The sequence below is a fragment of the Coffea eugenioides genome, chromosome 2 (assembly GCF_003713205.1).
Source record: "Coffea eugenioides isolate CCC68of chromosome 2, Ceug_1.0, whole genome shotgun sequence".
NCBI classification, from domain to species: Eukaryota; Viridiplantae; Streptophyta; class Magnoliopsida; order Gentianales; family Rubiaceae; genus Coffea; species Coffea eugenioides.
In genome coordinates this window covers 8,620,006-8,646,605 of record NC_040036.1, presented here as the reverse complement: position 1 = coordinate 8,646,605, position 26,600 = coordinate 8,620,006, and the positions used below count along the sequence as shown (strand labels likewise).

At 37.6% G+C, this 26,600-nt stretch overlaps 5 protein-coding genes across 5 annotated transcripts; 3 read left to right on the top strand and 2 right to left on the bottom strand.

Annotated features, from left to right (window-relative positions):
* Positions 1 to 4,233: 4,233 nt before the first annotated feature.
* LOC113763970 (AT-hook motif nuclear-localized protein 20-like) lies at positions 4,234 to 5,103 on the bottom strand. The gene has a single exon (XM_027307976.1). The coding sequence runs from the start codon at positions 5,101 to 5,103 to the stop codon at positions 4,234 to 4,236; it is 870 nt and encodes a 289-aa protein (XP_027163777.1).
* A 5,098-nt stretch (positions 5,104 to 10,201) lies between these two features.
* LOC113761624 lies at positions 10,202 to 13,174 on the top strand. Its single transcript, XM_027304694.1, has 5 exons — positions 10,202 to 10,553; positions 11,223 to 11,530; positions 11,613 to 11,702; positions 12,129 to 12,496; positions 12,600 to 13,174. The coding sequence occupies exons 1-5, from the start codon at positions 10,364 to 10,366 to the stop codon at positions 12,862 to 12,864; spliced, it is 1,221 nt and encodes a 406-aa protein (XP_027160495.1). The 5' UTR covers positions 10,202 to 10,363; the 3' UTR covers positions 12,865 to 13,174.
* Positions 13,175 to 13,783: 609 nt separating this feature from the next.
* LOC113762620 (peptidyl-prolyl cis-trans isomerase CYP19-3-like) lies at positions 13,784 to 15,467 on the top strand. The gene is made up of 2 exons (XM_027306154.1): positions 13,784 to 13,883; positions 14,754 to 15,467. Exon 2 carries the CDS (start codon positions 14,757 to 14,759, stop codon positions 15,279 to 15,281), a length of 525 nt encoding a protein of 174 aa, XP_027161955.1. The 5' UTR covers positions 13,784 to 13,883; positions 14,754 to 14,756; the 3' UTR covers positions 15,282 to 15,467.
* A 664-nt stretch (positions 15,468 to 16,131) lies between these two features.
* Positions 16,132 to 18,138, bottom strand: LOC113762619 (rubisco accumulation factor 1.1, chloroplastic-like). Its single transcript, XM_027306153.1, has one exon. The coding sequence runs from the start codon at positions 18,016 to 18,018 to the stop codon at positions 16,669 to 16,671; it is 1,350 nt and encodes a 449-aa protein (XP_027161954.1). The 5' UTR covers positions 18,019 to 18,138; the 3' UTR covers positions 16,132 to 16,668.
* Positions 18,139 to 25,003: 6,865 nt separating this feature from the next.
* Positions 25,004 to 25,708, top strand: LOC113759595 (ethylene-responsive transcription factor 1B-like). The gene has a single exon (XM_027302172.1). The coding sequence runs from the start codon at positions 25,004 to 25,006 to the stop codon at positions 25,706 to 25,708; it is 705 nt and encodes a 234-aa protein (XP_027157973.1).
* Positions 25,709 to 26,600: the final 892 nt, after the last annotated feature.

The window sequence follows — 26,600 nt, the reverse complement described above, 5'->3', positions numbered from 1 at the left end:
TGCACGGCGAACTGATGTTGCTGCGGAGGTTCGATCCCAGGACCTAACGGTCCCGAGGAGGAGGCGCCAACCACCAGCCCATTCACGTGGGGGCACATGCATCTTGTGATTACTTACACAAAAGAAAGGTTTGGTCAACCTAGGATAAATGCAGAGGCCACACTTAACACTTTTCTTACCACTAATAGTGCTCCTTTCAACATTAATTTTCCTCCCCCAAATACAAATATAGGATTAAGAAGTTAATAAAATCTTTGCTTAGAGAACTGTAACTTGAGTACTAGACAACCCAATTAAATTTTAATTAAGTTACTTCTCTAGACAACTTTTTCTTGTGACTCTCACTCTCTCTTCGATTCCCTGACCGTACTTTGACATGATATATCTGGTGAATGAATAAATCTTGTTCTAGGATATGAATGTATAAAGGCAATATGACGTTACGATTGTTAATGTTGAGAATATGCGGATTGCAACTAGGATTTGAATATTGAAGTCAATTACAATTTTTTTTTTTTATTCAGCTGACACTAAACTAGAAATGGAAACAAAAATCTACTTTTTTCCCCCTTCTACATTGTAAATTACGAATGGCTTGAAACTACATGCAAAAGATTGATTTAGTATTGGTTTTATCCTCCTTTCATATATCATTTGCATCTATGATACAGGATTTTGAGTAGGTAAGACTCTTACTTTTTTATTCATTCACAATTGATTTTATGTCTAGGGGGTCCATTGGCTTCCAAATAAGAAAATCCAAACTATTAATTGATTAACTTCTTTCTTTTTCATTTCTTGCTTCTTGGAAGCATGGCGGAAACTATCTTTCATAATAATCAGTGTTTAAAAAAATCTATTTCACACTTGAACTGTCAAATCTTTTTCTCTTTATTTTGTCAATAAAACTAGTTATCGAGTACAAATAAAGTTTACCCTAACATTAGCATTGATCTATACAAGCTTAGAGAAAAAAATGAAACTTGGTAATTTCAAATGACAAAAGAGAAGCGTGTTAGCAGCGTAATAAACCCCAAAAGAAGTAAATATTCGACACGGCTTATATAGATATGTGTGCTAATACTTACATTATTTGATAACCTATAATTTATGTATTTCCTCCTCCCCCCCCCCCCCCCCGGGGGGCAGGTGGGAAAAGTGATGTTGAAGTAGAATGTAGAAACTTTCTTTGATCATCAAGAGAGATGGTACATAATTTTTTTGTCCAATATATGGATTTTTTGCCCTTTCCTTTAAAGCTTCAATTGATTTTCTCCTACGAGTAAGTTGAGATTGGGCTAGGAACTTAGGATAGTGTTCTCCTCGTTACATTAACATACGAAATCTTTAACCTCGTTTGATGACTTGCGAATTTACTGCCACCGTTTCTGGGAAACCCATTATGCTCGGCAAAGAAGAGATTAAAATAATCATCAGCGGGATGACTTTCTGAATTGTCGTTTTGCGACTTCAAAGAACAAAATCATTCTTGACTTTATATTATTCTAGTTGGGCAGGTAGCCTAGCACTTCTTGCATACGAATGAAATTAAAATATACAAGGAAAAAGTGGGAAAAATGATGTGCAAACCACTAGGGCCTGGGTCAGAAGAACACTGATAGTATAACTGATAGTGAGCAAGAACACTGCATTCTGCAGCATCTCTAGCAAGTCATTGAGGGCCACTCAACAATCATTTCTTTAATCAGAAGCCAATGAGAAAGCCCAGTGCAGCAGAACAGACCTAAAGTTGAGGGCGCACCATGAAAAGAAGTTGATGACATTAATCATTTTCCGGAGATTCATGGTATCTTAGGTTGCCAACCCTGCATGCTTGCAGTTGATCAGCTTTCAACCCTGTGCATAAATTTTTTAAACAATTATTTTCGGGTGACTTTAATTAAATAAGTGGACGAAGTCATTTAAAATTTATTAACCGTTTACTTCTGTGGATGTAAAAAACTTGGCCAATTTTGGGACATTAAATTAATGCACATTTTCACTTGTTTTGCACCTGGTTTTTGAAATTTTTACTAGAGAAGGAGAAAGGGAAGTCTGTCAGCTACTAATATGCTTACCAGCTTCTTGATACAAGAGCATAATTTGTCATTCATTAGTAGATCGAAACATACAGTTTTGGTTCTCAATATTTGGTCCATCGATCCTTAATATTTCGATCAAACAAGTTTAGTTTCCGAAATTTTCGATTTTATGCCAATTCAGAATGTATAGCTGACAGAAATTTAACCATTCTAATAGTCAAAATCAATTTGCCGTTGGATTAATCTACTACTCATACATATAATTTCTCATAACTAGTGATGTGTACGGAATTTGGGACTTCTAATTTCTGACTTCATACAAATTTGGGATAGTTGACCCAATTTTAACAATTCTATTGGCCGAAATCAATTTGTCCTAGTTTAATCTAGTACTAATGTGTATGATTTCTTGTAACCCACCAAGCCAGATTTCAACTTTTCTAACCAGCTATGCCATGCGGTTTGATCATTCTGATACTATATATGCATGTATTTGATGTTCTAATCTGCACAGAAATTAGGGCAAGTGAGAAGCTGACACGATGTTGTGAGAAATTAGGGCAAGTGTCACGACTTACGAATATAATTTATTCTTCTGAAGATGATGGAAGAAAGATTGGCGAAAAACTGGAACTTGCCCTGCTAAGATTCACAGTATAACATGCATGCGATTAATCATTTTTTAGCCTAATAATGAGCTATAATTAAGCCTGGAACTTCTGTAAGAACTGAACTGCATGAAGGACTCACTACGCATGGATAATTCAGATGGATTAGTGGATACACAGCTCTTTAAATGCATTACAGGAGATCGACACAACAATGATTCTCCACAGACATGTATGTCTTTTATGCTCAAACAATCGGCTTAAAGCCAGTAATTCGTACGGTTATGCACAGCATTCAAATTAATCGATTTGCAAATTCTTAAACCTTCACACCATGATTTAGTTTTAGCAATCCAAACGATCAAGAACCGTCAGAAGAAGTATTAATTGTGTTGTAGGAACCGTATTTGTATATAAGAGCTGTGGATGAACATGCATATTTGGTATGAAGAAGCCGCCGCTGATCAAGATTCATTGATCACTTTCTCCACTTCAGCATCATGCCTTTCACTTAAATTAGCGTACAATCACGATTTGTCCAGGTTCAACTGAGTTGTATAACCAAAATACATGGCAGAGAGGAAGAATTATAGACTGATAGTTCTCTACAAATTATGGGTTGGAGGTGGAGGAGCTCAGTTAGTGAAGGATGCAGAAGAGATTGAAAAAGGTCTTTTTGCACAACATTAGTACATGATGAACAACAACAACTAACCACCACTTCAGATTAAGGGGATTGGGAGTAGGTGGATAAGTTCAATGATGGATGAAGAACGTAGGACATAAGTCATAGGAAGAAGCCCTAGTTTATATTTACAGGTGGAAGAGGGGAAATGGATTGAGAAATGACAGGACCATGATCATTACAAAGGTGAGAAATAAAAGATATTCATCATGCATCCCAATCTTCCGCTGCTTTTAGAAAACCACGGGACGAAGCATTATCATTTATCAAGTAACTGAAAATTTATATACTTGAATAAGCAAAAGAAACTCCATACGTTTTTTTTTTTTTTTTGCTCACTTTGTTTCTCTTTCAACTTTTCGAGTAAATTAAACAAACACCTGTTAATATGAACAGCCAAGAAACCAGAAAAAGATGAACATCCTAAAGCAAGATAACTGAGAACGTGGTGCATAGAACTATGCAGTCTTGTGAATATTTTACTTGAAGGAGCATTGGAGTCTTCACTTCACTCTATCCTTTCAAGCCTAGACAAAGTAAATAATATGGACTCACCTAAAAGTTTGTGTGTTTAGGGCCAAAAGATAGAGAAAACAGAAGAGATAATTTGCTCGCAGCATAAATTCAGCTTAACTCCATTATTATTAATCAAGAAGACTAAGAAGACGAAAAATCAGCTCTAAAATTAAAGCAGGATTAAGAAGACTAGACCTAATGAATTACAAAGTGGAGTTGAAGCAAACTCGAGGAAATATACATGTACATATAAACCTTTATAATCTTAAGTCTTTTTTATGTCTCTTCATTCTACAATACATCACAAGTGAAGAAACTTAATTCTATCCCTCTCCCTTCAAACTTTATGAAGCTGCTAGTATTATTTATTCATTTACCTCAATTAGTAAGGAGGGCGGCCATGAGCCCAAGCAAATGCTTCATGGTTCAGCTGTCCACCATTAGGCATCAGGTTTGGTGGCAAACTATACACAGGCATAGAGGACGGATCACCCAAACCACCTTGCTGCGGCGCCCCACCACTCCCCAACGGCGGTGATCCGTTCCCACCAAGTTGTCCCTGAGCTGCACCACCGCCTTCTTCATCTTCCTCAATAGGCAGCCTCTCATAAGTAGCATTCGAAAATGTTGAAGCAATCACCATCACTGGTCCTGAGGCCACTAGTGATCCAACCACACTTCCCCCAACCACTTGGCCTTGGCCTCCAGCTAGGTATATAGTTAGTCCGGTAGCCCCGGGAGGGGCTGGACCGGGGAGGAAAGCTCCGGTGAGAGAGAGAATCTCAAAGCGGCCATGTAAAGCCATGACTGCACCAGGTGCGGAAGGTTGCCTAAGGGTTACGTTAGTAACTGTTCCACTAGCACTCAGTACACAAACTCCCCTTTGCCTTCTCCTGGCAAACTGGGCTATGCTTTCAGCTATGTCAGAACCATTTGCAACCTCCATGACATGGCTTCTGAGAGCATTAGGGCTATCTCTAGTGACAAAGATAGGCGGTTTTGGCTTATTCTTGGAACCAGGAGGTCTTCCTCTAGGCCTCCGAGTAGCTACCTCAACTGCACCCTCTTTAGGCTCATCAGTGCTGTTTTCTCTTTCGTCTTCATCATCTCTTCCACCACTGCCGCCACCGCTTCCGCTGTTGTCGTTCATTGATATGCCCAGATCTGGCTTCTTCAACACTGGTGAGCCAGTTGATGAAGATGTTTCAACACCAGGTAAACCAACCTGGCCGGTCCACCACCTATTTGCCATGATCTTCACCTCAAACTTGTTCAACTAGATTGCAAGCTAATGAGATCGCTTCTTAAGATACTTTCCGCAACTAGCTGAGATCTTAGCTGTGGTCTCTTGATTTTGACTTTCTTTACAAGATAAGGTTCCAAGAAGAAAATTGAGATAAGGGTTTTTATAGAGCTGAATGACAAAAAAAGATTGATCGATGAACCCAACAAGGCAACAAGGATCTAGATTAGAGACACGAGGACATACGCACACTATCGCACATACAAAGGAGGGAGATGATGAGAGATTATCAGATAAGCTTAGCTAGCTTAGCTTGAAGCCTTGAAGGGGGAGGTTTCTTTCTCCTTTTAACATTTGTTTTTCCGTTTTCTTTTCTCTCCCTGTTGGGATTTCTAAGATGTCGTTTCTTAGGTTTGTGGTGGTGGGGTGTGTGTGATTTTGCGTCAAAGTTCTTGGATGTGTGTCTTTTTCATCGTCTCTTGCACACACACTCACTCACTCACTCTCTCTCTCTCACATAAAATTTCTCATTTTCTTACCTTCACTCCCTCTTAGATGAGTCTTGAGAAATGGGAGTAGGGTCTTGGAAATTAGGGTTTGTGCGTGGGGTCGCGTGCTGTGTGACGAAGTGGGATGCACGTTTGGGGGAGCATATGCCAATTTGCAATGCTGATTAGAGGTGGTAATTAGAGACTGGTATACCTTAATTACCTCAAGAGATTAGTTACAATTTGAAGAATATTTTTAGTCATTCCTTTTGGGCGAAAAACGTAATGTCAGGCAGGCTAACTACCAAATTTAATAATTAATCTTCCATCAATAGGATACTGCTAATTGAAGAAATAAGGACTTTACAATCTTATTTGAATTGTATTTAATGTGAAAATAGTAAACTACACTTATCAAAAATTTGTCCGAACCAAAAGTTTCCCTTAATTTTGGACTCATCAAATTAAACTTCTTTACATAGCGTTTGAAGTCCAAATATTAAATATTTTTCAATTCATGCAAGCAAATATATTGTGCACAAGGAGTTAAAAAGGAGAAAAAGAACTAGAACCACAATTGAATATTTTAAGCGGTTATTTGAATATTCCCATGAAAATGAAAGTACAAAGAAATTTACAACAAAAAATACAAAAAGAAAATCTAACTATGAAAGACTAACAAACACTAAAATATCCAGTAACTTTGATAATATCATTCAATATACCTCATGAGGCGTTGTCTTGGTAAATTAGCGAGAAAGAGCATATAAATATGGCCATTACATATTGATAGCTGCAAAATTCAATGGTTGATTTAGACCTATTGGGAGATTTTTTTTTTTTTAAAAAAAAAAGATTACAAGAAGTCCACCATAGTGGGGGTAATATAATTAACAAATAAACAGTAAGAATTACAACTATTGCAATTCAATAATTCTATTAATTACCAAATTCACAAAGAGCGAGAAAACAAACTCAGATGTAGTAAGTAAGACTTAAATTTATAACTTCTAAATCCTACAACCTCAATTTTGACCACTAAATCAAGGTCTCGTCTGCTATATATTAGAGTATGTTTATTACTATATTATTCTAGCATTTTGAAACTTTCAAGCTCCTGTTATTAGACTCCATGACTACGAGTTGCATCCATATAATTAAGCATCTCCAAGTTGTTTATCCAAACTTTCTTAGTTTGTCTTATCATCTGGACTCTTTCAAATGTTCTGTCCGAAGGTATTACTTCTTCTAAAGGTTGGTATAAGATTATTCTATCACATAAAATAAAAGCTTAAAAGCATTTAAAACTACTAATTAAGGCGTATTAAATTGGTTCTCTTAAAGGACATGAGAGATCCATGTTCTCTCATGTTCCCTTTATTTTTTGTTGTCTTTCCAAAAAAGATATGCTCTTCCTTCATTTTTACTGCACACTATAGCCTTCACAATTTGTTCTATGAAAACAAAAGGGCAGGATGCAATAAACATGTTGCAGGTGTGTTTAATACGATTGAATCAACTCTATCGGATAGAGAGATTAAACCTTTTTAAAACCGAAGGTAATCCCATGTTGTGACCATTCAGTCAGCTAACTAAGACCTCAAAATAAATCAAAGTGCATGTCTTTATCCCATTAGTACACTTGGATTCTATTAAACAACTCTTGTTCTTCTTCCTGATCAACGTTCTCGTTTTCCAAGAACATCACACTCGCATGCACGATGAATGGCACATCTTTTCTAAACTACTGCACATTATTGTACATTTGGATGCCATGGTAGTAAATCTTTGTACATTTGGCAATCTGAAATGGCCTCTGAGGGCACAAGATCAATAGTCCATACATAAAGTAGTTTACAAAGGCATCTTTGAAAAAAAAAAAATGGCTAGCAGGTTATTTTGGCATGGTTTAAAAAGTTTGGGACACTCCATCCTCCCTTTTAAAGGGATGAGGTGCTTGAAATCTCTAAAACTACCTTAATTATCACTTGCCTTATTTGAGCTACCAGGGATATCTAATAAAAGACTCACAATAAACTCTTCAATATAATAATATATACTCTCTCTCATTTATTAGGGTTGGTCCAATGTTCAGTAAAAGGCTCTTGTAGTCTTTTTCGTTGTCTAAATTCATGATTCAAATTTTGTTTGCGAGGATGAAAAAAGTATAGAAAAAAGATGAATAGGGTAATAAAAAAGAATTAAAGAACACACTTTAGACAAACTCATTGCTAAACGTTAACATAATATTTTACCTAGCAAATTAGACGAGCAGACCCTTAGTCCTTTTCCTTGTTTTGTTTTCTCAAAGGAAATTAACTCGCAATAATTGTTTGATCAAGTCGCATTAATTGAGCTGTAAGAGGGCTATCGTCACTGGACATAATGGTGCAAGTGTAGGCCTGGGATCCCATTTTGTCCTCCCATGTTTAGAAAATTTCAGAGGTCAATTATTGTAGATCTTTATTAATTTTAACGGTGTCCATAAAGTCCATCTAGTTTGTCTTATGAATTGGTTGCGTCACATCGATTTTGATTGAATCGTTAGCTTAATGAATAATCTATTGCTGAAAAACCCTTTTGTATTAGAAAACACGAAGAATCATAATAGAAAAAGAAAGAATGATAGTCGTAGAAGCAACTGTTGATGGTATGGATGAACAGACCGCTGGTCATGTCACGAACATTTCCCATCATCAGCTGGATAATTTCTTTTAGCTAACCACAATCAAACAAATAAAATTGTCTGTCACACCTCGTTCATCTATATAGTCTTCAATTGAGATGAAATGCGCATTAATTTTCCCAACTTTGCATGTATTTGATGGAGAAAATCTTGCTTATTATTACTGGAACGCAAAGGGCATGGAATACCCTTGAGAGATTTAACTTCCATGGCAGAACAGATGGACTTATTTTCAAATTGGCTCCGAACTGAATAAATGCAGACTTTTGTTCCAGCAGCTAAGCATCGGACGTCTCAAATCATGTCAGCAGCTTTCCTCAGGATCAAAATATTTCCTAGGTCCAGTTGGTCAAATGAATGAATCACTTGTACATGCGTCTCCGTTATCAGATTCCATCGACCTATACATTTTTCAACGCAGAAGGACATTAGAGAAGGAAGTTTGAGTTCTATATAACACTTGTCTTCTTAGTCGATTATATATATCATTAGAAGCCTTCAAGTCATTGTTTATTTTACTTTTTATTTTTTGGGGTATTTTATGAGGATGCAGTTTGGCTTTGGCATGTACTGTACTGATCATGTGGAGCAGGATGTGTAAAAAAGCTTACTTGAAGTACTAAGATCTAGGAGGAGCCAAAAATAAAATAAAAATGTCGAATGGTTCGTCATTTTATTAACGATTCGGCTAACAGGTGCCTAATTGTTAATAGGGATTTTAGGTATTCATTTTTTAAAATTATGTAATTAAATTTTAACTAAAAAATTAAATGCAAAGAGTATAATAATTGTGATTGGATATATTCACATCGAGTGCCCATGTATTAGAAAAATTCCTTTTAACACAGAAAAAAAAGGAAAAATCGTCTTATCTCTTTTTAGTTATGGATAAGAGAACAATTCATCCAATAGATTCAAGTAGAATTGTACTCGATCTTATAAAATTCATCTTCTACTTTCTGCTTGTTGCAAGTAAAGGGAAAAAAGAAGAGTGATTCAGCTGCTAAATACGAGAGATTGGTGTAAATGGGAGGATTACAGAATAATTCTTCTTAATAACTTATTCTAACGTTTGAGAATATATAGGAATTATTGAAGTGGCTCATATCAAGCAAACGAAGATGAACTTTGTCGTTTCTGCATCTTCTGCTTTCCTTGATAAACAAAAAGAATGATGCGCATGTAAAATAAGCATAAGTATAATGGTCCAATGGAGAACAAAGTAATGATTCTTTTGCTAATTTTCAGATTGCATTACAAAGTAATGATTCTGTATGCTGCCTTAGGGATATTTTAGTGGTGTTACTTTATTGATTGATTGGCTCGGAATCTGCAACCAGAAAATTAAAGATTTCATTGAAATCTTTGAAAATGTGAAATCCCAACTAGTGTAATAGTAGAATATCCAATTACTCTCCAATTCACAACCTAGACACTTGGTTGATAAAATTTTCTGTAGAAAGTACCCAATAACACAGGTAGGGGATAAATATCTATATAAAAAAAGATTAGGTGGTTTGATCAAATGAGTTTCCCAAGAGTAAAATAAAATAAAAGAGTTTTTTTTTTTTTTGTATTTGATACTCTATGGTAAAATATAGGCATTAAAAAAAAAAGAATTTGGGCTTACTATTAGAGTTTCAACATTACCATAAACCTTGAATTGCAACGCCAAAAAATAATAATAATAATAACCTGCTCATTTCTTATTGTATGACCTTAGAGTACCAAATAAGTAGACGAACGCCAAATAATTCTTTTTTTTTTTTGAGGGAAACACTAAATAATTCTTGACTTCATAATGGAACTTTGAATATATCAAAATTGTCAAAAAATTTCAGGGGTTAAGAGACAAAACTCCGATAACGCCGCTTACACAAATAGGAAGCCCAATATGTCCGCGAGACCTCCTGCCACAGAAAAAGCCCAAGAGGTGTCAAAAGTCCAAATCCAACTCAAATCAGCTACATACGCTTGCGACTCCGCGTGAGGCCGACACCCTCTTCCCCCACCGCCCAGAATCCTGCCGGCCACAACCCCATATTGGTTGCTGAAGCCAATAGCAGAAGAGAGAGGGAAACGAAGGAATAGAGCTATGGGTGGTGATCTTTTTCAAGATTTGCCACCGCCATCTGCATCACAGACACAGCTTCAAGAATTGCAATCTTCAACAACAGTTAAAGAGCATTCATCAAACCCACCACTAGCACCACCGCCTCCAGCACTCAAGAGCGCTCTCAAACGTCCAAAACCGCCATCTTCTGGAGAAGAATCTAAACCTCAAGGTACCACTTCATATTTCTTTGTTCAATTAATAAAGGTTGAGCATTTATTCCTTCTTTAAGGTCTACAGTTATCGAATTATTTGGGCATTTTTTTAGTGTTTCAGCTAAGTGTGTGGTTGGATAAGTGTTGAAGCTTGATGGGTTCTTGCCTTTTATTTGCATTTTTTTTGGGTGGAAAGTTGATTTTTTATTTCTGGACTTCTATTTTAGGGTTTCTGATGATCCTGCGGTAATGAGATTCTGTTGGTCAAGGTGATTTTTAATGCTTTGTCTTAAATATTCGATGAATTTCTACGCCTCCTGGTTTATTTTGGTTTAGATATCTTGTTGCAATAGTTGCTCTCTAGAGTCTCACTATGTCTCATCTACATTTGGTTGAAATCCTGATGGCTTTGTGTTGGTAAACCAATATTCCATCTTTTAGACTGGCTTCTGTTGGGAACATGTACTATGTGCTACTTGGAACATCAACTCTTGCATTATGATATAACCCAAATCAAATTGTTCTTGTTCATAACCTCCTTTTGAATTTTGTTGTGACGTTAACAGCTAGAACTGGAATTGACGTTGATACTTTAGTTATTATAATTATTTATCTTAGCCACGAATTACTTCTATGAGATGTCACTGGGGTAGTGAATATATTTTTTTGCTCTTTCTGATTTCCAGTTTCAGCTTCAGCACCGGCTCCAGGTCCCGGAAAACGATTGAGATTTAAAACGACAACGGATGCTTCAGAGACACAAGTGATAGAGGCCATGCAGAAAATAGCTTCCCACATAAAGAATTCTTCAAAATTTAGCAAGGCTTCAAAGCTTGCTGTACAGTTAATTCAGGCTGGTAGTGTTAACCCTGCAACTAGTGATCACTTTTTTGCCATACTTGAAGGTGCAATGTCATCACCCACCACTTGCAATGAGGCCTCACTAAGGGCAGACTATCGTGCTTTGTTCTCTGCAGCTCAAGATGCAGTTGAGGTGATTCATGTTCTTTAAAGTTTCTTTAACTCGCTCTTTGATAGGATTGAAAGTCAACTTGTTTTGATTTGCTTTTTTGCAGTGCCTTAACAAGAAGCAGAAAAATCTTCTTACTATATGGACAATAAGGGCTGTCATGGCTAATGATCTGTTCACTGATGATAGCTTTGTGGTATGTTTTTGCATTTTTCAATTTCACTGGCTGTAACATATAATTAGATCAAGCGAAGTGTCTTCTACAAACTAAGTGCTTGTGTATTATTTGTGTCATTCAATTTGCTATGTTATTTTTCAGTCTACGTTATGTGTACGTACTGGTCATTCAGAAATACAAGTGTCTTCATATATCATCTGGAGCTGCAGGAAGCATGATATCATAAAGAAATATGAGTGTCTTCACTACATTTTGGTTGTTTATGGTCCAAATGTCATGTATAGTAGCTATATTTTTGCTTCTATCATGTCGTGGAAGATACTGATAATGTCATGGCTCATGTTCCTGAGAATGTTATACCATGTCTCTGATAATTGTTATCATTCAATAATTTTGATTTTTAGCCTCATCTGATTATTATATTCCTCTTGAGGTGCTAATCAGTTTTCAAAAGCATCTGGGAGGATAAAAGAAGCCATATCAAGTCTTCCTGTTGCAACCAAGGATGATGACGAAGAAGAAGCTGCTTCCTTGAAGGAAACAGAGGTGGGAAAGGCTCAGGGAGAGTCCCATAGGGATAACACTTCCGCCAGTTCTATACCTGAAGCAAAGGCAGAAGAACCTGATCCATTTGGGCTTGACGCTCTGATTCCAAGCACGTCGAAGAAAGATGATACAGCAAAGGGAAAGAGAGAGTTGGTGGCAAAAAATAAAAAGAGCGAAGAGGATGAGGCGAGGAAATTTCTTAGAGGACAGAGAGAAGCATTAATTTCCTGTTTAGAAATTGCTGCACGACGCTACAAAACCCCATGGTCAAGTTCAAGCTACTTTTGTCATATTTCTTTTATTGCATTTAATGTTTGAGCTGCATGCTTTTTTGCTTTTTGGGGAGCATAACAGGCTTTCCCATTGCAGGTGCCAAACGGTTATTGACATCTTAGTGAAGCATGCCTCTGACAATATATCAAGGTTCACCTCCCGGCAAAGGGATGCAATCGACAAACTATGGGCTTCCAATAGGGAGCAGCAAATTCGCAGGAAGCAAGGCAAATCTGTATCAGGAAAACTTGATGTCAATGGTTTTGAGTGGCTGCAGGAAAAGTATGCAAATGAAAAGATAAGCATTCGACACTCTGTTAGCGGAGGTGGTGAACGGCGCTGCGAACAATGGCTTGGTTAAAGAATGTAACCAACAACCAGTGTATCTGGTGGGACCTGGCTCACTGGATGCTGGTACACCTTAAGAAAAAAGAGGCCATATCACATATGTTAGCTCTGCCGATTGCTTGCGATGTAACATTTGTCCACTTTTATCTTATGGCCCATGGATTGATGGTTGCCATTCATCACTGGTAACAGGAGAAAACTTCGTGTTGACATATAAATTTAATTCCAAGAATGTAATGGTTTGTTGTCTTTATTTGGTACTGCAAAACGTTTTTTCGTGAGATCTTTTTGTTTGAAATGCATTCTTACTGGTTTACTGGGCCCTTGAGATCTTTTTCCCGGTAATTGATTTTTCCCTGATATATTTCCATATTCATGTCAGCAGCCCCACAACCTTTCAGTTCTGTCGATCACAAGAATTGGAAGAAAGTTCCGGTGCTGCTGCTGCTGCTGCTGCTAATTACCATAACTCCAAATAGAATGCTTTAGAACAGCCAATAATAACAAGAAAGAACAAAGAATCAATTGGTGGGAGGTAACCGACAACTGAGAACCAATTGGCCAAAACGATATTTTGTATGTTTAACAAACGTAAGCATGATCCCTGAACAACATTTTTTGAAGTTAGACACGCTCAAAAACCCTCTTCCCCCCCTCCTCTCTCTCTCTCTCTCTCTTATCATCACTTATGGGCCACTTGTGAGGATTTCTCAATTCATCTTGAGTTTCTTCTATGTTGTTTGCCCACTCTGATTGATTAGATACCATGGGCCGAACTTCTTCTTCTTTTTTTTTCCGATGGGGGGTGTGGGGACTGGGGCATAATGTAAATAGCTGAAGTTGAGTAGGTAAAGTTGAATCGCACAAAACGTTGGGTCCTAAGTGCAAAGGACCATAAAAGCCTCAAACCCTAAAATCCGCAATTCTCAACCGAAGCTCTCGGTTCCAGACTTCCAGTATATATACTATACATACTAAACCTCTGCATAAACCCTTCTTGTGCTGGTCAGCTTCTACCGCTCAGCCATAAAGGTACATCAAAGTCTCTTATACCTTGCTCTATTTCACATTCGTTGCTTCTACTCTCTTGCATTCGACAGAGAAATTAGAAACGCACAAATCGAAGGCTTTACGGTTGGTTTTATGCAAAGCTTGTAGAGCTCAAAAATTGTGCAATATCAATGTATTTTCCCATGTCGTCGTATCCTCTTTAACGGCCTATTCAGCACTTGTCAAGAGGATTCATCATGGGATTTACACTTCCTTTTTCCCTTTTTCTCTTTTTTTTCCCGTTAAAAATCTGATCTTGCTGTTTCTTTTTCTATTTTTGAAGTGATTTTCCCCTCAGATGATACTGTGAAATGTTTTGCTGATCTGTGAATTTAGTTCTATTTACCTTGTACTAATGTCGCTGATCCGTATGCGTCTCTGTTAAGTTCTATAATGTATGTTACACTAGTCTTATTAGTGTAGAAATGCTCTTGATTTGCCTTAATTTAATTAACCTTCCATAAAAATCTTTCTTTAATGGTGCGTCGTTGATTGTTCCAGAGATAATTATTAGTATTACAAAAACTCTGATAAAAAAAATGTTTTTTGGCACATAAAAAGAATGTTTCGAGGTCTTTGTACCCCCTGCTATACATGAAAAATTCATGTTCTCGTTGTGGTATTGTCTGTATAAATGGTTGTCTTCCTGCATGGGCTTTTGGAAAACACTCTTGAAGTGGATGAATTGGTAAAATGTTGATACATGAATATATGATTTGTTGTATTCTAGTTCTTGTTTGCAAATCTATGTGATTTTATACACACCTTGGATTGAGATTTGGATTGTCCTGCTGCCATTTGCGGGTAATGTTTGACGCTGTGTTACTGACCGGATATGATCTCTGCTCACAGAAAATGTCGAATCCTAAGGTGTTCTTTGACATACTGATTGGAAATGTGAAGGCTGGTCGGGTTGTGTTTAAATTGTTTGCAGATACTACTCCTAAAACTGCTGAAAACTTTCGCTCTCTTTGCACTGGAGAGAAAGGCATTGGAATTTCAGGGAAACCGCTGCATTACAAGGGCTCAACCTTTCACCGCATCATTCCAAACTTTATGTGTCAAGGTGGAGACTTCACTAGGGGAAATGGGACAGGAGGAGAATCTATCTATGGAATGAAATTTGCTGATGAAAATTTCCAAAAGAAGCACATCCAACCTGGCCTTCTTTCGATGGCAAATGCTGGACCAAATACTAATGGATCTCAATTCTTTATCACTACTGTTAGCACACCTTGGCTTGATAATAAGCATGTGGTGTTTGGGCAGGTTGTGGAGGGTTATAATGTGGTTGAGGCAATGGAGAAGGTGGGCTCAGCCAGTGGAAAGACTTCTTCAGCTGTTGTAATAGAAGATTGTGGTGAAATGAAAGAACAGTAAGGTAGGCAAAAGTAGATTTGCAGGAGAATGAAACTAAAATATTTTGCTCTGTTCTTGTTAGATGATTAGTGCTTTGTAGTTACCTGGGAGGAACAATTTCTTGTAAAGGATGGTTTTAAGTGGTATAGTTGGCCTAAAGTGTTCTTGCAGTAATAATAGAGGCTTGTTTGCTGAAAAATCAGCTCAGTTTGGTAGCCCTACAACCGGTATCATGTTCATATTAAGTTCTTTTCTTTGATTGAGTTCATTGAATAGCTAATCATATCTGCATGCTTCATTCATCTCTCAAATTGCACATAATGTGGCACCATCATACGTTATGAGCACTGGAGGGAGAGGGAAGTAGAAAATTGTTGTTGCAGCCAGAGGAAAGCAGCATAACACACGAGGAGGGAGATGGAAGATTATAGTGAAGATGGGAAGGTTCAAATGATTCTGAGCGTGCTCCTAATTTTCTCACATGAAACTTGCTTACGACCCAGAAATGACTAATAAGATGATTAGCTACTTGAGAGTTTTAACAAAACTTTCCACAGCATGAATTGATGCTTATTGCACACAAAGTATTTGATATGAACTGGAAATGAAAGACCGGTAGCCATCAGCTGTGTCAACAGCAGAAAGCTAGTAAAAGGGCAATGACCGTCTAGATCCAGTGAAAGTCGGTGCAGTCGAATGAGTAGTAGCTTTTTAAAATATTGCTTCAGAAACCGGGGGAAAAACTAGCTCAACAAATGAAAGTCTAGTGCAGAAAAGTAAGCATAATAATGTTTGCATAACCAGTTCCTAGGGTTATTAGATCTCTGATGTGTCATCATTCTCCTAATCTGCTCCCATCTTTTACTATGGGTGAATCTCTCAATTTTCTGTATCCTATTCCAGACTTTAAGATTAATGCTGAAGTGTGCATCAAAGAGTCCTCTTTTTTTTCAAAAAAAAAAAAAGACAGGACTGGAAGTAGCGGCTTCAGATGACAAAAGCAAGATGTGAACACCATGAAGCCAACCATTAACAATGGACAATGCTATAATAGTATGTATTCCCTACGAGCTAGAAGCAAAAACCAAATCTCTTCCTCGCTTTATTTCCTCCTTTGGCATGTGTTGCGTAATTCTTCTGCATATGGCAAGTTGGCAACTTAGTCATTTCAAGCTTGCACCTTCTTACACTGACTTCAGAATACTCTCTAAGTAGGAAAAAGTGTAATAAATGCTACCAGCTTGAAGCAGCGGCCTCCACCATCAGCGAGGCAACACAAATTATAAGCACATTTCTGACTTGAATAGGATGAATATGATATGTGCAGTGTGATCTTGTTCCTCCGGTAGACTAATGGAAACCTCCAGCTTGACAATCTTTTTATCTACTGTAACCCTGTGTCTTATTCCTAATCTTCATCACTTAGTTGGTCATCGTACTCTTCTCTTGGCGGTCTAACCACCAAAACTACAGTACCTAAACTCTCCTTTACACCGATTTCCTTCAATTCCAATCCTCTCTCAACCTTCAACCCCTCCCCAACACTGCCATTCCCTCCACCAACCACCAAGTAAAAATTATCATCAGTCACTACCCCTTTCCTCCCTCTATCAGCCACCACCAGAATTGCCTCCCCTCTGTTCCACTTCTTCGCTCTCCACGGCAACACCCTCGCGTTCTTAAATGCCACGGCCACTCCCCCTCTCTTTAAACCAGCCACCGGCTCCCACCCCGGTAACACCACCCACCTACTCCACCCTTTCTCTGCCTCCACTACTCCGAAATCCCCTACACCTGCGCACTCCCACGGCGCCTCCTCTACCTTAACTTCCCTCTCCTCTGCTCTACAAACTGGCAAAACCGCCACTACGCTAGACTCAGCAACCTCCCCAATCTGCATCCTCACAACAGGCACCACGACTCTATCAGCAGCTGCGCCTACTTTATCCTTGTCCTCCCCATCTTTCTTCCCCTCAAGCTCCTCCAACACCCTTTCTCTCCCATTTTCAGATTCCACGGCCTGCAGAGCCCTCTCCAACGCACTTCTCGACAATTCCGGGGACGACGCAGTCCTATGCTCCTGTGCCTGCCTAAAATACATGAATGCCAAACAATCCCCAGGAAGATCACCATCAAAACTCTCCCAACCCTTTTCGCCTTTCCTCCTCGGCTTATCCTTTATGGCCCTGGCCAGCTCTAGAGTCATTCTCGCATCAAATTTGTTCAAAACTAAATATTTGGCCGCCGAAGCACGCTGGGAAGCACTCAACAGCCTTATTTCATACAACAATTCAGCCCCACCAGTATCAAAAAACGATAAGATGTCAGGGTCTATTTCCGATTGAACTAAAGACTCACGTACTTGAGCTGCCACAACAAGCCTGTTCTGCTCCACCCCGGAGATTCCGGTGATCTCTTCGAGAGTTGGAGGGGTGAATCCTTCTTGAAATAAGGCAGAGATTAAAGGGGCGTACTCAAACCAGAGACCGAGGCGGTTGGAGAGGATCTCAAGGCGGCCGTTGGTGTCGAGATTGCGGTATTGAGGGGGAAGTGGGGAAGGAGGAGGTCTGAAGGGTTGGTAGAGCTGTTGCTGTTGTGCGGCGGAGGATTTTGGGGGAATAATGAGAGCAACGACAGAGTTAGGATGTTTGGAGCGAGGAAGGGGTGGGAGAAGCTTGTGAGGGTTGAGCAGACTGGGGAGAAATGGGGTGGATAGGGAGAGGGGTTTTGCAGTGTTTATCATGGTCAGAGAGAGCATTTTGCCTCGGCTTGTTCTGCTGTGGAGGGAAGAGGTAAGGAGTTGGGAGAAGGGAGGAGAGGAAGAAGAAAGGCGAAACCTTATCTGATTTCGGATGATTTTTGAGAGGTTTTTCGAAGGTGACAAAGTCCACTTCCCAAAAAATTTATTACTCACCCTTATTTATGAATTTCCCCTTTTCTTTTCCATTTTTTCCTTTTTTGGTTTCCGATAATAGAATGTGCAGGTACAAAAAACAAAATTTTCCTGTAACCAGCTCCATCCAGTCGATTTAGAGTAGCTCGAGTCTTTTTATATATGTAAAATTTATAAATTTTAATGTAATTACGTCAAGTTTTGCTAAATTGAAACTTTTCTTATACAAAATACTAATAATTTTAAATGTTTAATTTGATTAGTTGAAGAATAAGCTTAACTTGAGTTTGTATTATTTGATTAGTCTTTCAATATTATCAATAGGGCTATAATTGAGTCGAGTCGAGCTCAAGTATCGCGATATTCGAGCTCGACTCGACATATAGATATGGTACTCGAGCGAGTAGCATTATTGGAGCTCGAGCTCGAAGCTTGCTCGCAATACTCGAGCTCGAAGCTTGCTCGCAATACTCGAGCTCGACTTGCATGGGTTCGAGTTCATGCGAGCCTTATCGAGCTCGGTCGAGATCGAGTTATTAAAATTTATTTTCTTAATAATTTTTGAGCGAAAAGACATTATTGCCCTTTTAAAATTTTTATATGACTTGAAATATTTCGTAAATTTGACAATTCTTTTGGGTATAAGGGTAATTTTATAATAATAATATATTAAATAATTAAAATTAAAATGGTCAATAAAGCTCGTCGAGCTTTCGAACATCGCTTCTGGATGCTCGAACTCGACTCGATAGCCTTATCGAGCTGCTCGAACTCGATTGGACCGAGTTCGAACAGTTCGGTTCGATTACATCCCTACTTATCAACCATTCATGAGGTGCCATTCAATTAGCTGCGGTTGAATATAGGATTTTATTTTAAATGTGAATGTCCACATTTACAATGTCAATTATTGCTTGACATTTTTTTTTTTTGGTCAAAAATTTTTATTAAAACACTCAACAACGAGATATTCAAATTGAACCCAATGAAGTTGGGGTTTTCCGGGTAAAGTAGTCGTAACATTCAAATTGTTGACTTAACGAATGATGGATCAGGGAACCTATGGATCTGAGGGAGTATATGTTGGGCTTCTTAAGTGTTTAAACTCGGTCCGCCTTAAGAGCTACAGGTGATTGCTAATCTACTATGCTTTTGTTTGGGCCTGGGTACTCAATGCACAAAGCCTGGTAGTGATAGAGGAACGAACGCGCAAATAAGTAAAAAGTGCAGCAGGCTTGAGGCCTTTCTCTTTCTGTATCCGTTTTTTTTTTTTTCATCTTCACTCCCTTCTTTTGCTTCTTCATCGATACATGTGTCCTTTCTCCCTCCACAACATATTACTCTTTTTTTTATTGCGCCGTTCCCAATTTAGGCTAGACAGAGGTGGTACTGCTGTGATGACGGATTTCTTTTTACTTGGGATTCACAGATAGATTATGGTAGATCCAAAATATGTATGGTTGTTTTTGGCTCTCATTTGTTAAATTTGTGTTGATTTAGTTATAAATCATGAAATTTGAATCCCAAACTTCAATAGATTCAGGCATTTGTAAGATTTTGGCCCTCAACCTCTTTGGTTTTTTTTTTTTTTGGCTGATTCTGTTATAAAGCAAGAGACTTGAGATGAAATTTGAGGCTCTTAAAATGAAATTTAAGGCACAGTCATGAACTTTTTTACTATTTTCGTCGACAACGGCACCGAATGTTTTTGGTGACAAAACAGAAGATAATGCAGGAAAAATTAATTAAAAAGAGGTTGATTCTTGTATCATAACCAAGGATGCAAATGAGTTGAATCTAATCGAGATTCAACCTAATCGAACCGAGTCTCAATATAATTTTACGAAACTCGAACTTGACGAGATCAAAATGTCAAACTCGAGTTCGAGCTTAAAAAAATAAAAAATTAGAAATATATATGTAATTTTATTATTAAAATAATATATATATATATATATATATAATCAAACTCGGGCCGGCACGCGAGTTAACGAATTTAGTATTTTTGAAGTCAAGTTCGACTTGGTCAGCTCAAATTCGATATTGATCGATCTCAAGTCCAGTTCAGACTTGAACCGCTCATGATCGATTCGCGAGTAGTTTGATTCGTTTGCAACTCTAACCACAATAATTACTGCTACCAAACATTAGTTTTCACGTGAAGGATTTCCTCGTAAACCATTACCATTGAAAGAGCTATAGTCATTGCCATTCCTTGGGCAAACCAAACGGGTGGTATGTAATCACAAGAAGCATTAGCTATGTTACATAAACACGACAAGACTTGATACCATTCGCTCATCATCCATGAAGTTGAAAGGTTTGTATTCTTAATCATTGTGATGGTTCTAGTCTAGGGAACCTTGATTCTTCGTTTAGGTGGACCAAAATGATCGTTCAAATATATCCATTTTTTAAAAAATTTTATTATTGGTCCTAAACAGAGGTTTAATTCTGCTTGACCGTATTTGGTAATGTATGTTGCATTAACCCCAACTAGCAAGATCTTATAATCCCAATGCTTATACATAATATGACCGAAAGTTGACCAAAACAGTATCATATTTGTCCTTTTTCTTTTTCGGTTTATTATAAGAATTCGTCATTGTACTATTTATAGCAAAGAGGAAATTGCTCATTGAGGCCCTTTAGGCTGTAGCAGCAGCACCAGAGATTTTCTTCTTTCCTGAATCCTGATTGGTATAATGTGATGATTTACATACCATCAATGCTTCTCCGCAATATATCTTTTTTCTTGAAGCTTTAACTTTAGAGTTAAAACCAAAATTACGGAGCATCTTCTGTAAAGCAATAAGAGCAAGAAAATCACCGGAATTAAATCATTTTACTTTTACCGGGTTGGGAATTGTAATTGAGGTAAAAAGGCATAATATACTATAGATAGCGCCATACCATTTGGATTACTATTTCTTTAGAGTTTTTTGAGAAAAATTTACTGTAACGAGTTAATATATATGAAGAAAAAATGCGATCGAAAAATATTTTTTCATAAAAAAGTAAAAAAATTTCCAAACGTGTGTTGAGCACGAAGTGTGAATTCAAAGCTCCGATTGCCTTTTAATCTACTTTATTGCTGAAATCTTTGACCAAAACTTTTTTGAGCAGAGGTTTGAAGCATGGCAAGACTCATGAAGAGGGGATAGGAACTTGGTAGACTTCCCCTTTTTCCTTTTGACCCACTCAAGAAATCAAAGGGTTCCAAAGACTTTCTTCGGAAACGTCTCTTGAAGAATGATGAATGTCGATGGCTGCAATCATCCCTTGACCACTAATTCCCATGAGAGAGAGAGAGAGAGAGATGATCCCATCAATATTGAAACTCCTTTGTTTCATTTTAGCACTTTTAGCTAATCGATCAATCTACGTAAACGTAAGTTGGCTGATTACGTAAAACATCCGGTTTATGAGATGATATTGGAGATGTTTGGAAATTCTGTTGGATATATATTGCTTGTGTCATAATAACTTCCAATAACTAACTAGTTATGCATGCACCAGTTAATTTTAATTTCACTTAACTGGACAGAATATTCGGTAAATGGAGTAATTAAACCAGTAGGTGTTGTGTCACTTTTTTGCACCTGTTTAATTACCATTTTACAATCACATAAATACGGTCGAAATTTTATATGATGATAATTATCAAACCAAAAATGACCAGCTACATCATCCGTGCGTAATTTGTTTACCAGAGGAGTGGGATTTGTTTTTCATATTAAGTTATATTTTTTTTTTTGGAGCATAATAATGTATCAACACATTTAAACTAGACTTTGTAAATGAACAAAATCAGTCATGTATTTTTCCATTGAAAGTGACCAGGGGGTCCACGAGTCAAATATTGCTCAAGACACCATTGAGGAAAAAATGTGAGAAGATTGATGCTGCAACAGAGCCTCGTCTGCATGAAGATAACAGGTTCATGCACCGCATGTATACTCACTCTCGTAAAGTATCTAAAAGAATTCTTAATTTCTTCTCTTTTTTTTTGTTTTTCCCTTTTGGTTTTTTCCATCTGCAAAATTTTGCACGAGAAAGGAATTCCACACATGGACGACTAGCTATAATTAAGTTTGAGGTTTATTAATCGTTCCAAAAATGTTGCTTGGTCAAGTTTCACCGACCTCTGTGCAGCTTTGATAAGCGAGTTGTTGCACGTCGCTTAGTATAAGTTTTTCTTTAATTTTTTATCCTCTTTGTTGTTCTTGTAAATATCACTTCGCACCTCAAAATTTCAATTTGTACTATCTTCCAAATTTTAAAAATCATCTAAATTTGGAATTTTTTATTATAATACCAATCCAATCAACCCTCAAATTAGTTTTACTTAGAGTACTTATATATAGTTGTCAATTCATTTGAGCTAAAATTGTGCATATATTCTTTACAAATCATTTCAATATTGAAAACACCTCGATTATTGTCTTACTTTAAAAAAAAAAAACATTTCGATTATCCAGAATTTTTAATTGCTATCTGTTCTAAGGCTACAATATCTGGTGGCACAGCAATTCCTCCTGGAGCCCTCTTTTTTTCGTTACTTATTTTATTTTAATACAATTTGCTGACTAAGGCACTAAGCTGCATATTAATTCCAGGTTCTACAAGCTTCGAATTCCTTTTCCAAGTTTATATTCGTAGAACGCGGAGCGTGCAGTTCAAACAGCTGTCAAATATTAGAATATTGAATTTTCTAACATTACTTTTCTCATGTAGTGCAAAAATTTCATTTTGTATCAGCCAAACGCCGCTGGAGATTACAAACCCACAGCAGAAATCCAAATGTTATTGAAGTTTTATAGCCCCAAGGATTTGAACACATCTACGGACGTAATCACGTTTCCTCACTGCTGACCTGTAAAGGCAGGCTGCTATTTAAGAAGTTCTAAGGAACGATTTTATTTAAAGTCAACTTGAAACTATCGGGGGACTCAGGACACCGAAAATGACAGACTACCCGATCTATTCATCTCGTGTTGATGTGGTCAGATTATATATACGAATGTTTGGCCTTGGGGCCAATGTACAAAATGTCAATTTCTCATCTTACACTGGTTCAAAACACATTCCTAAAAATCCTTGGTAGTCAAAAGCGTCTAACATATTTTTTAAAAGTAAGAACGGTGGATCTTCAACGCTCCACAATAATAACGTCGAGAAGCCAAAAAAATGTGGCAATTGTGTATAGCCGTCTTGACCTTCAAGCACAGATCTATTCTAGTGAAATGTTGCCAATAATCGAATCTAATGTCTCTGTTTTAATATAATTTAGAGCTTCAAGGTTAGTTTCATCTGCTTGTCCATTTTATCTGTATATATATATGTATCTATGTAATGAATTCAGATCTTAGCAGTGTTGGTTTGTAGCCACCAATCTTTCCTTTCATTTCCAACTTGGAAAAGAAAAAAGTGTTTTTCCTTATTAACTACACTCACTCCAAAAGGTACTCCTAACATGTCAATCATCTTAGGTACAATTAACTATTCCCCTCTTTGGAGGGTCAGTATTGTGTAGAGTTTGTTTCACGCATTAATTTATGGGAAGTGATGTACCTTGAATCAACGATCGTACACTCAAGTGTATAGAGTGTAGGAAAATTACTTATAAACACTTTTTTTTTTGAAAAAAAAAATCTTTTGAACCTACGTCAATTAAACTCCTAAAATGACAACCAAGAACAAAGATTAGTATAGTTAATACGCTTCTTAATTAGAGGCTCAAGAGTTAAAACATTGTGACAAATGGAACTTACTTGCAATTACATATAGAAAACATACATATATGTTACACTAACTGGCTAGAATCTTTACAGAAGAGAATTATACTAGTATTATTGGGAAATCCACTTGTAACTGATCAACAAAGATGAGACACAAGATTAGGGTAAAAGTAGATGAAGGGAAAGTTATTAACAGCGTTTTAATTAATTAAGTCGGTTTCACACTTTCTTTGTACACATTTTTTGCCAGCGAAAGTCACGAATAAATACAGCCATTAAAGCTAAGGAATTGCACGTTAAAAGCATGCTCCACCTCACTGTTAAGATCTGAATTCATTATATATATATATATATATTCAAACTCACCTGTAATGAAAAAAATCTAAATAAGGTGTCAGAATATTTCTTTAGTCTAATCCGTTCTGTATACCTGTTAACCCTTTATACAATATCTTTAAACTTCCCTTCCATAGATTAGACTATAGGTACGTTATCATTGGGAAAAAAAAATCCTAATTCATTCAAAATAACATATGGAGTAATTGTTAACCACTTTGACTGAGGCGTAAAAGACTTTGGATTAAATAGGCCCACTTGGTCAGCAATACATTCTCCTATGCTGATACAAAATTTGTGATTGACCCTGCCACAAAGTGCCAAGTGGACCGGAATAGGAATTCTGATGATTGCGTTGCTATAATAGATTATTAGTTGCCAAATATATCATCAACAATGACGTCACAGAATTCTCATCTGATCTGGCCGCCAAGTCCACCGAGTCGTTTGACTCACGTGTCCGTTGATCTCCAGTTTTCTCCCTAGACCATAGCAAAGTCTTTCAGGTCCCACTCCCTACCCCTCAAATGGGACAAAGACCAGATTTTTTTTTTTTTGTGGCCGAAACAAAGACCACAATTTGGTTGGGTTAAAACAATTCCAAGTGTATCAATCAAATTATTGTTGTCAATGTCACCGATAAGCTATTTTAATTCCTCCCGTTCGTGTGCCTCGTACCTATATATAACGGATAAACCCCGTCTTTGATTTTCAGTTCTAATCGCATTATCTATCGTTGTTCAGTCGTAAACCTTAACAATTTGAACTCATTCATGGATTATTCGTCATTTCCGCAGCATTCTTTCGCTGAATTCCCTCCCGAAAGCTCAGCTTCATCAAGCATGTACTGCGACAATTCCCAGCATTGTCAGTCCAGTCTTCCTTTTAACGAGAATGACTCTCAGGAAATGCTTCTTGCTCGAGTCATATCAGAAGCTGCAGGTAGCGGAAACTCCATGGACGCACCATCTTCCAGCCGTATCAAGGAGGAAGAGGAATGTGCTCAACAAAATGACTATGACGAGCCAATGAATCAAGTTAGCTATAGAGGCGTTCGCAGGCGGCCATGGGGGAAGTATGCAGCTGAGATCAGGGATTCTACTAGAAACGGCGTTAGAGTGTGGATAGGAACGTTTGACACTGCCGAAGAAGCAGCTTTAGTCTATGATCAAGCTGCATTTGCATTGCGCGGCCACGCGGCGGTTCTTAACTTTCCGGTAGAGGTAGTTTACGAGTCGTTGAAGCAGATGCAGTATGGTTTTGAAGAGGGTTGCTCTCCGGTTTTAGTGATGAAGAAACGACACTCCATGAACAGGAGAAATGCACTGAGCAAAAAGAGAAGTCAAGTTTTGATGGGCTTGGATGATGATAATAATAATAATGTATTGGTTTTGGAAGATTTAGGCACTGACTATTTGGAGGAGCTCCTCGGCGCATCCGAAAGTACATCTTCTTCTTGTCCTTGGCGTCATCAATGAATATGGCTAGACAGGGACTGAACTTTTTTTTAAGTATGATTTAAATATTCATTTCAGCTTCTTTTAGCGTTGGATTAAATCTTCTCTAAGATGTATTATCTTATCTAAATAGAAGAAGATGGTACTCAAGTGGCCATTGGAACACCCATTTGAACCTTCGCACATTCATGTTAAAATATAAAATTGGCAATTTCCAAACATGAACTCAAATTTCGGAAGTTGGTGGGTACGATGAACTCCACCACTAAATCCGAGAGTGCTTCTGGTCCTTCGTAAGCATGAGCATGTCTGGGCAGGGGATAAAAATTTGGGAAATTTGTCAAATTGGTCCCTAACATTTGCCAAAAATACTTTTTTAGTCCATAACATATAAAATCAGCCAAAATGATCCTTAACATTTAAATTATGAGCCAATTTGGTCCTATTGCTCGTTTTTGCTCATTTCTCCGGCTAAAAATAGCACGCCCCCCTCACGTGGTCATATTTTTAGGGGCAAAACCGGAAAACACATTTCATTACCGGTTGAAATAAGCCATCTTTCCTTCATCTAATCAACTCACTAACCCATTGAAATTGAAGAGGGAAAATACAGTAGCAAGAAATTGGGAAGAAGAAGCTGACCTTTGAAGAGTAAAATGGATCCAAACGTGCGATGTCTTTGTGGAAAGGAACCCATCATTGTGACTTCTTGGAAACCTGCAAATCCGGGGAGAAGATTCTATGGTTGTCCAAATTATGGAGTAAGTTTTCTTGAAATTTCAGGTCAGTTTGGGTTTGGGATGTGGGGTTAAAATTTGGTCTTGATATCTGATGTTCTTCGTGCATTTTAGGTAACTCGTGCTTGTGGCTACTTCAAGTGGTATGACCCGCCAATGTGTAGTAGATCTGTGTC

Excerpts from the sequence above, each read along its gene's own strand:
- LOC113763970 (XM_027307976.1), bottom strand. The coding sequence starts at position 5,103 with ATGGCAAATAGGTGGTGGACCGGCCAGGTTGGTTTACCTGGTGTTGAA.
- LOC113761624 (XM_027304694.1), top strand. The coding sequence starts at position 10,364 with ATGGGTGGTGATCTTTTTCAAGATTTGCCACCGCCATCTGCATCACAG. Across the intron at positions 10,554-11,222 it reads AGAAGAATCTAAACCTCAAG|TTTCAGCTTCAGCACCGGCT; the intron begins GTACCACTTCAT and ends TCTGATTTCCAG. Across the intron at positions 11,531-11,612 it reads CAGCTCAAGATGCAGTTGAG|TGCCTTAACAAGAAGCAGAA; the intron begins GTGATTCATGTT and ends GCTTTTTTGCAG.
- LOC113762620 (XM_027306154.1), top strand. The coding sequence starts at position 14,757 with ATGTCGAATCCTAAGGTGTTCTTTGACATACTGATTGGAAATGTGAAG.
- LOC113762619 (XM_027306153.1), bottom strand. The coding sequence starts at position 18,018 with ATGCTCTCTCTGACCATGATAAACACTGCAAAACCCCTCTCCCTATCC.
- LOC113759595 (XM_027302172.1), top strand. The coding sequence starts at position 25,004 with ATGGATTATTCGTCATTTCCGCAGCATTCTTTCGCTGAATTCCCTCCC.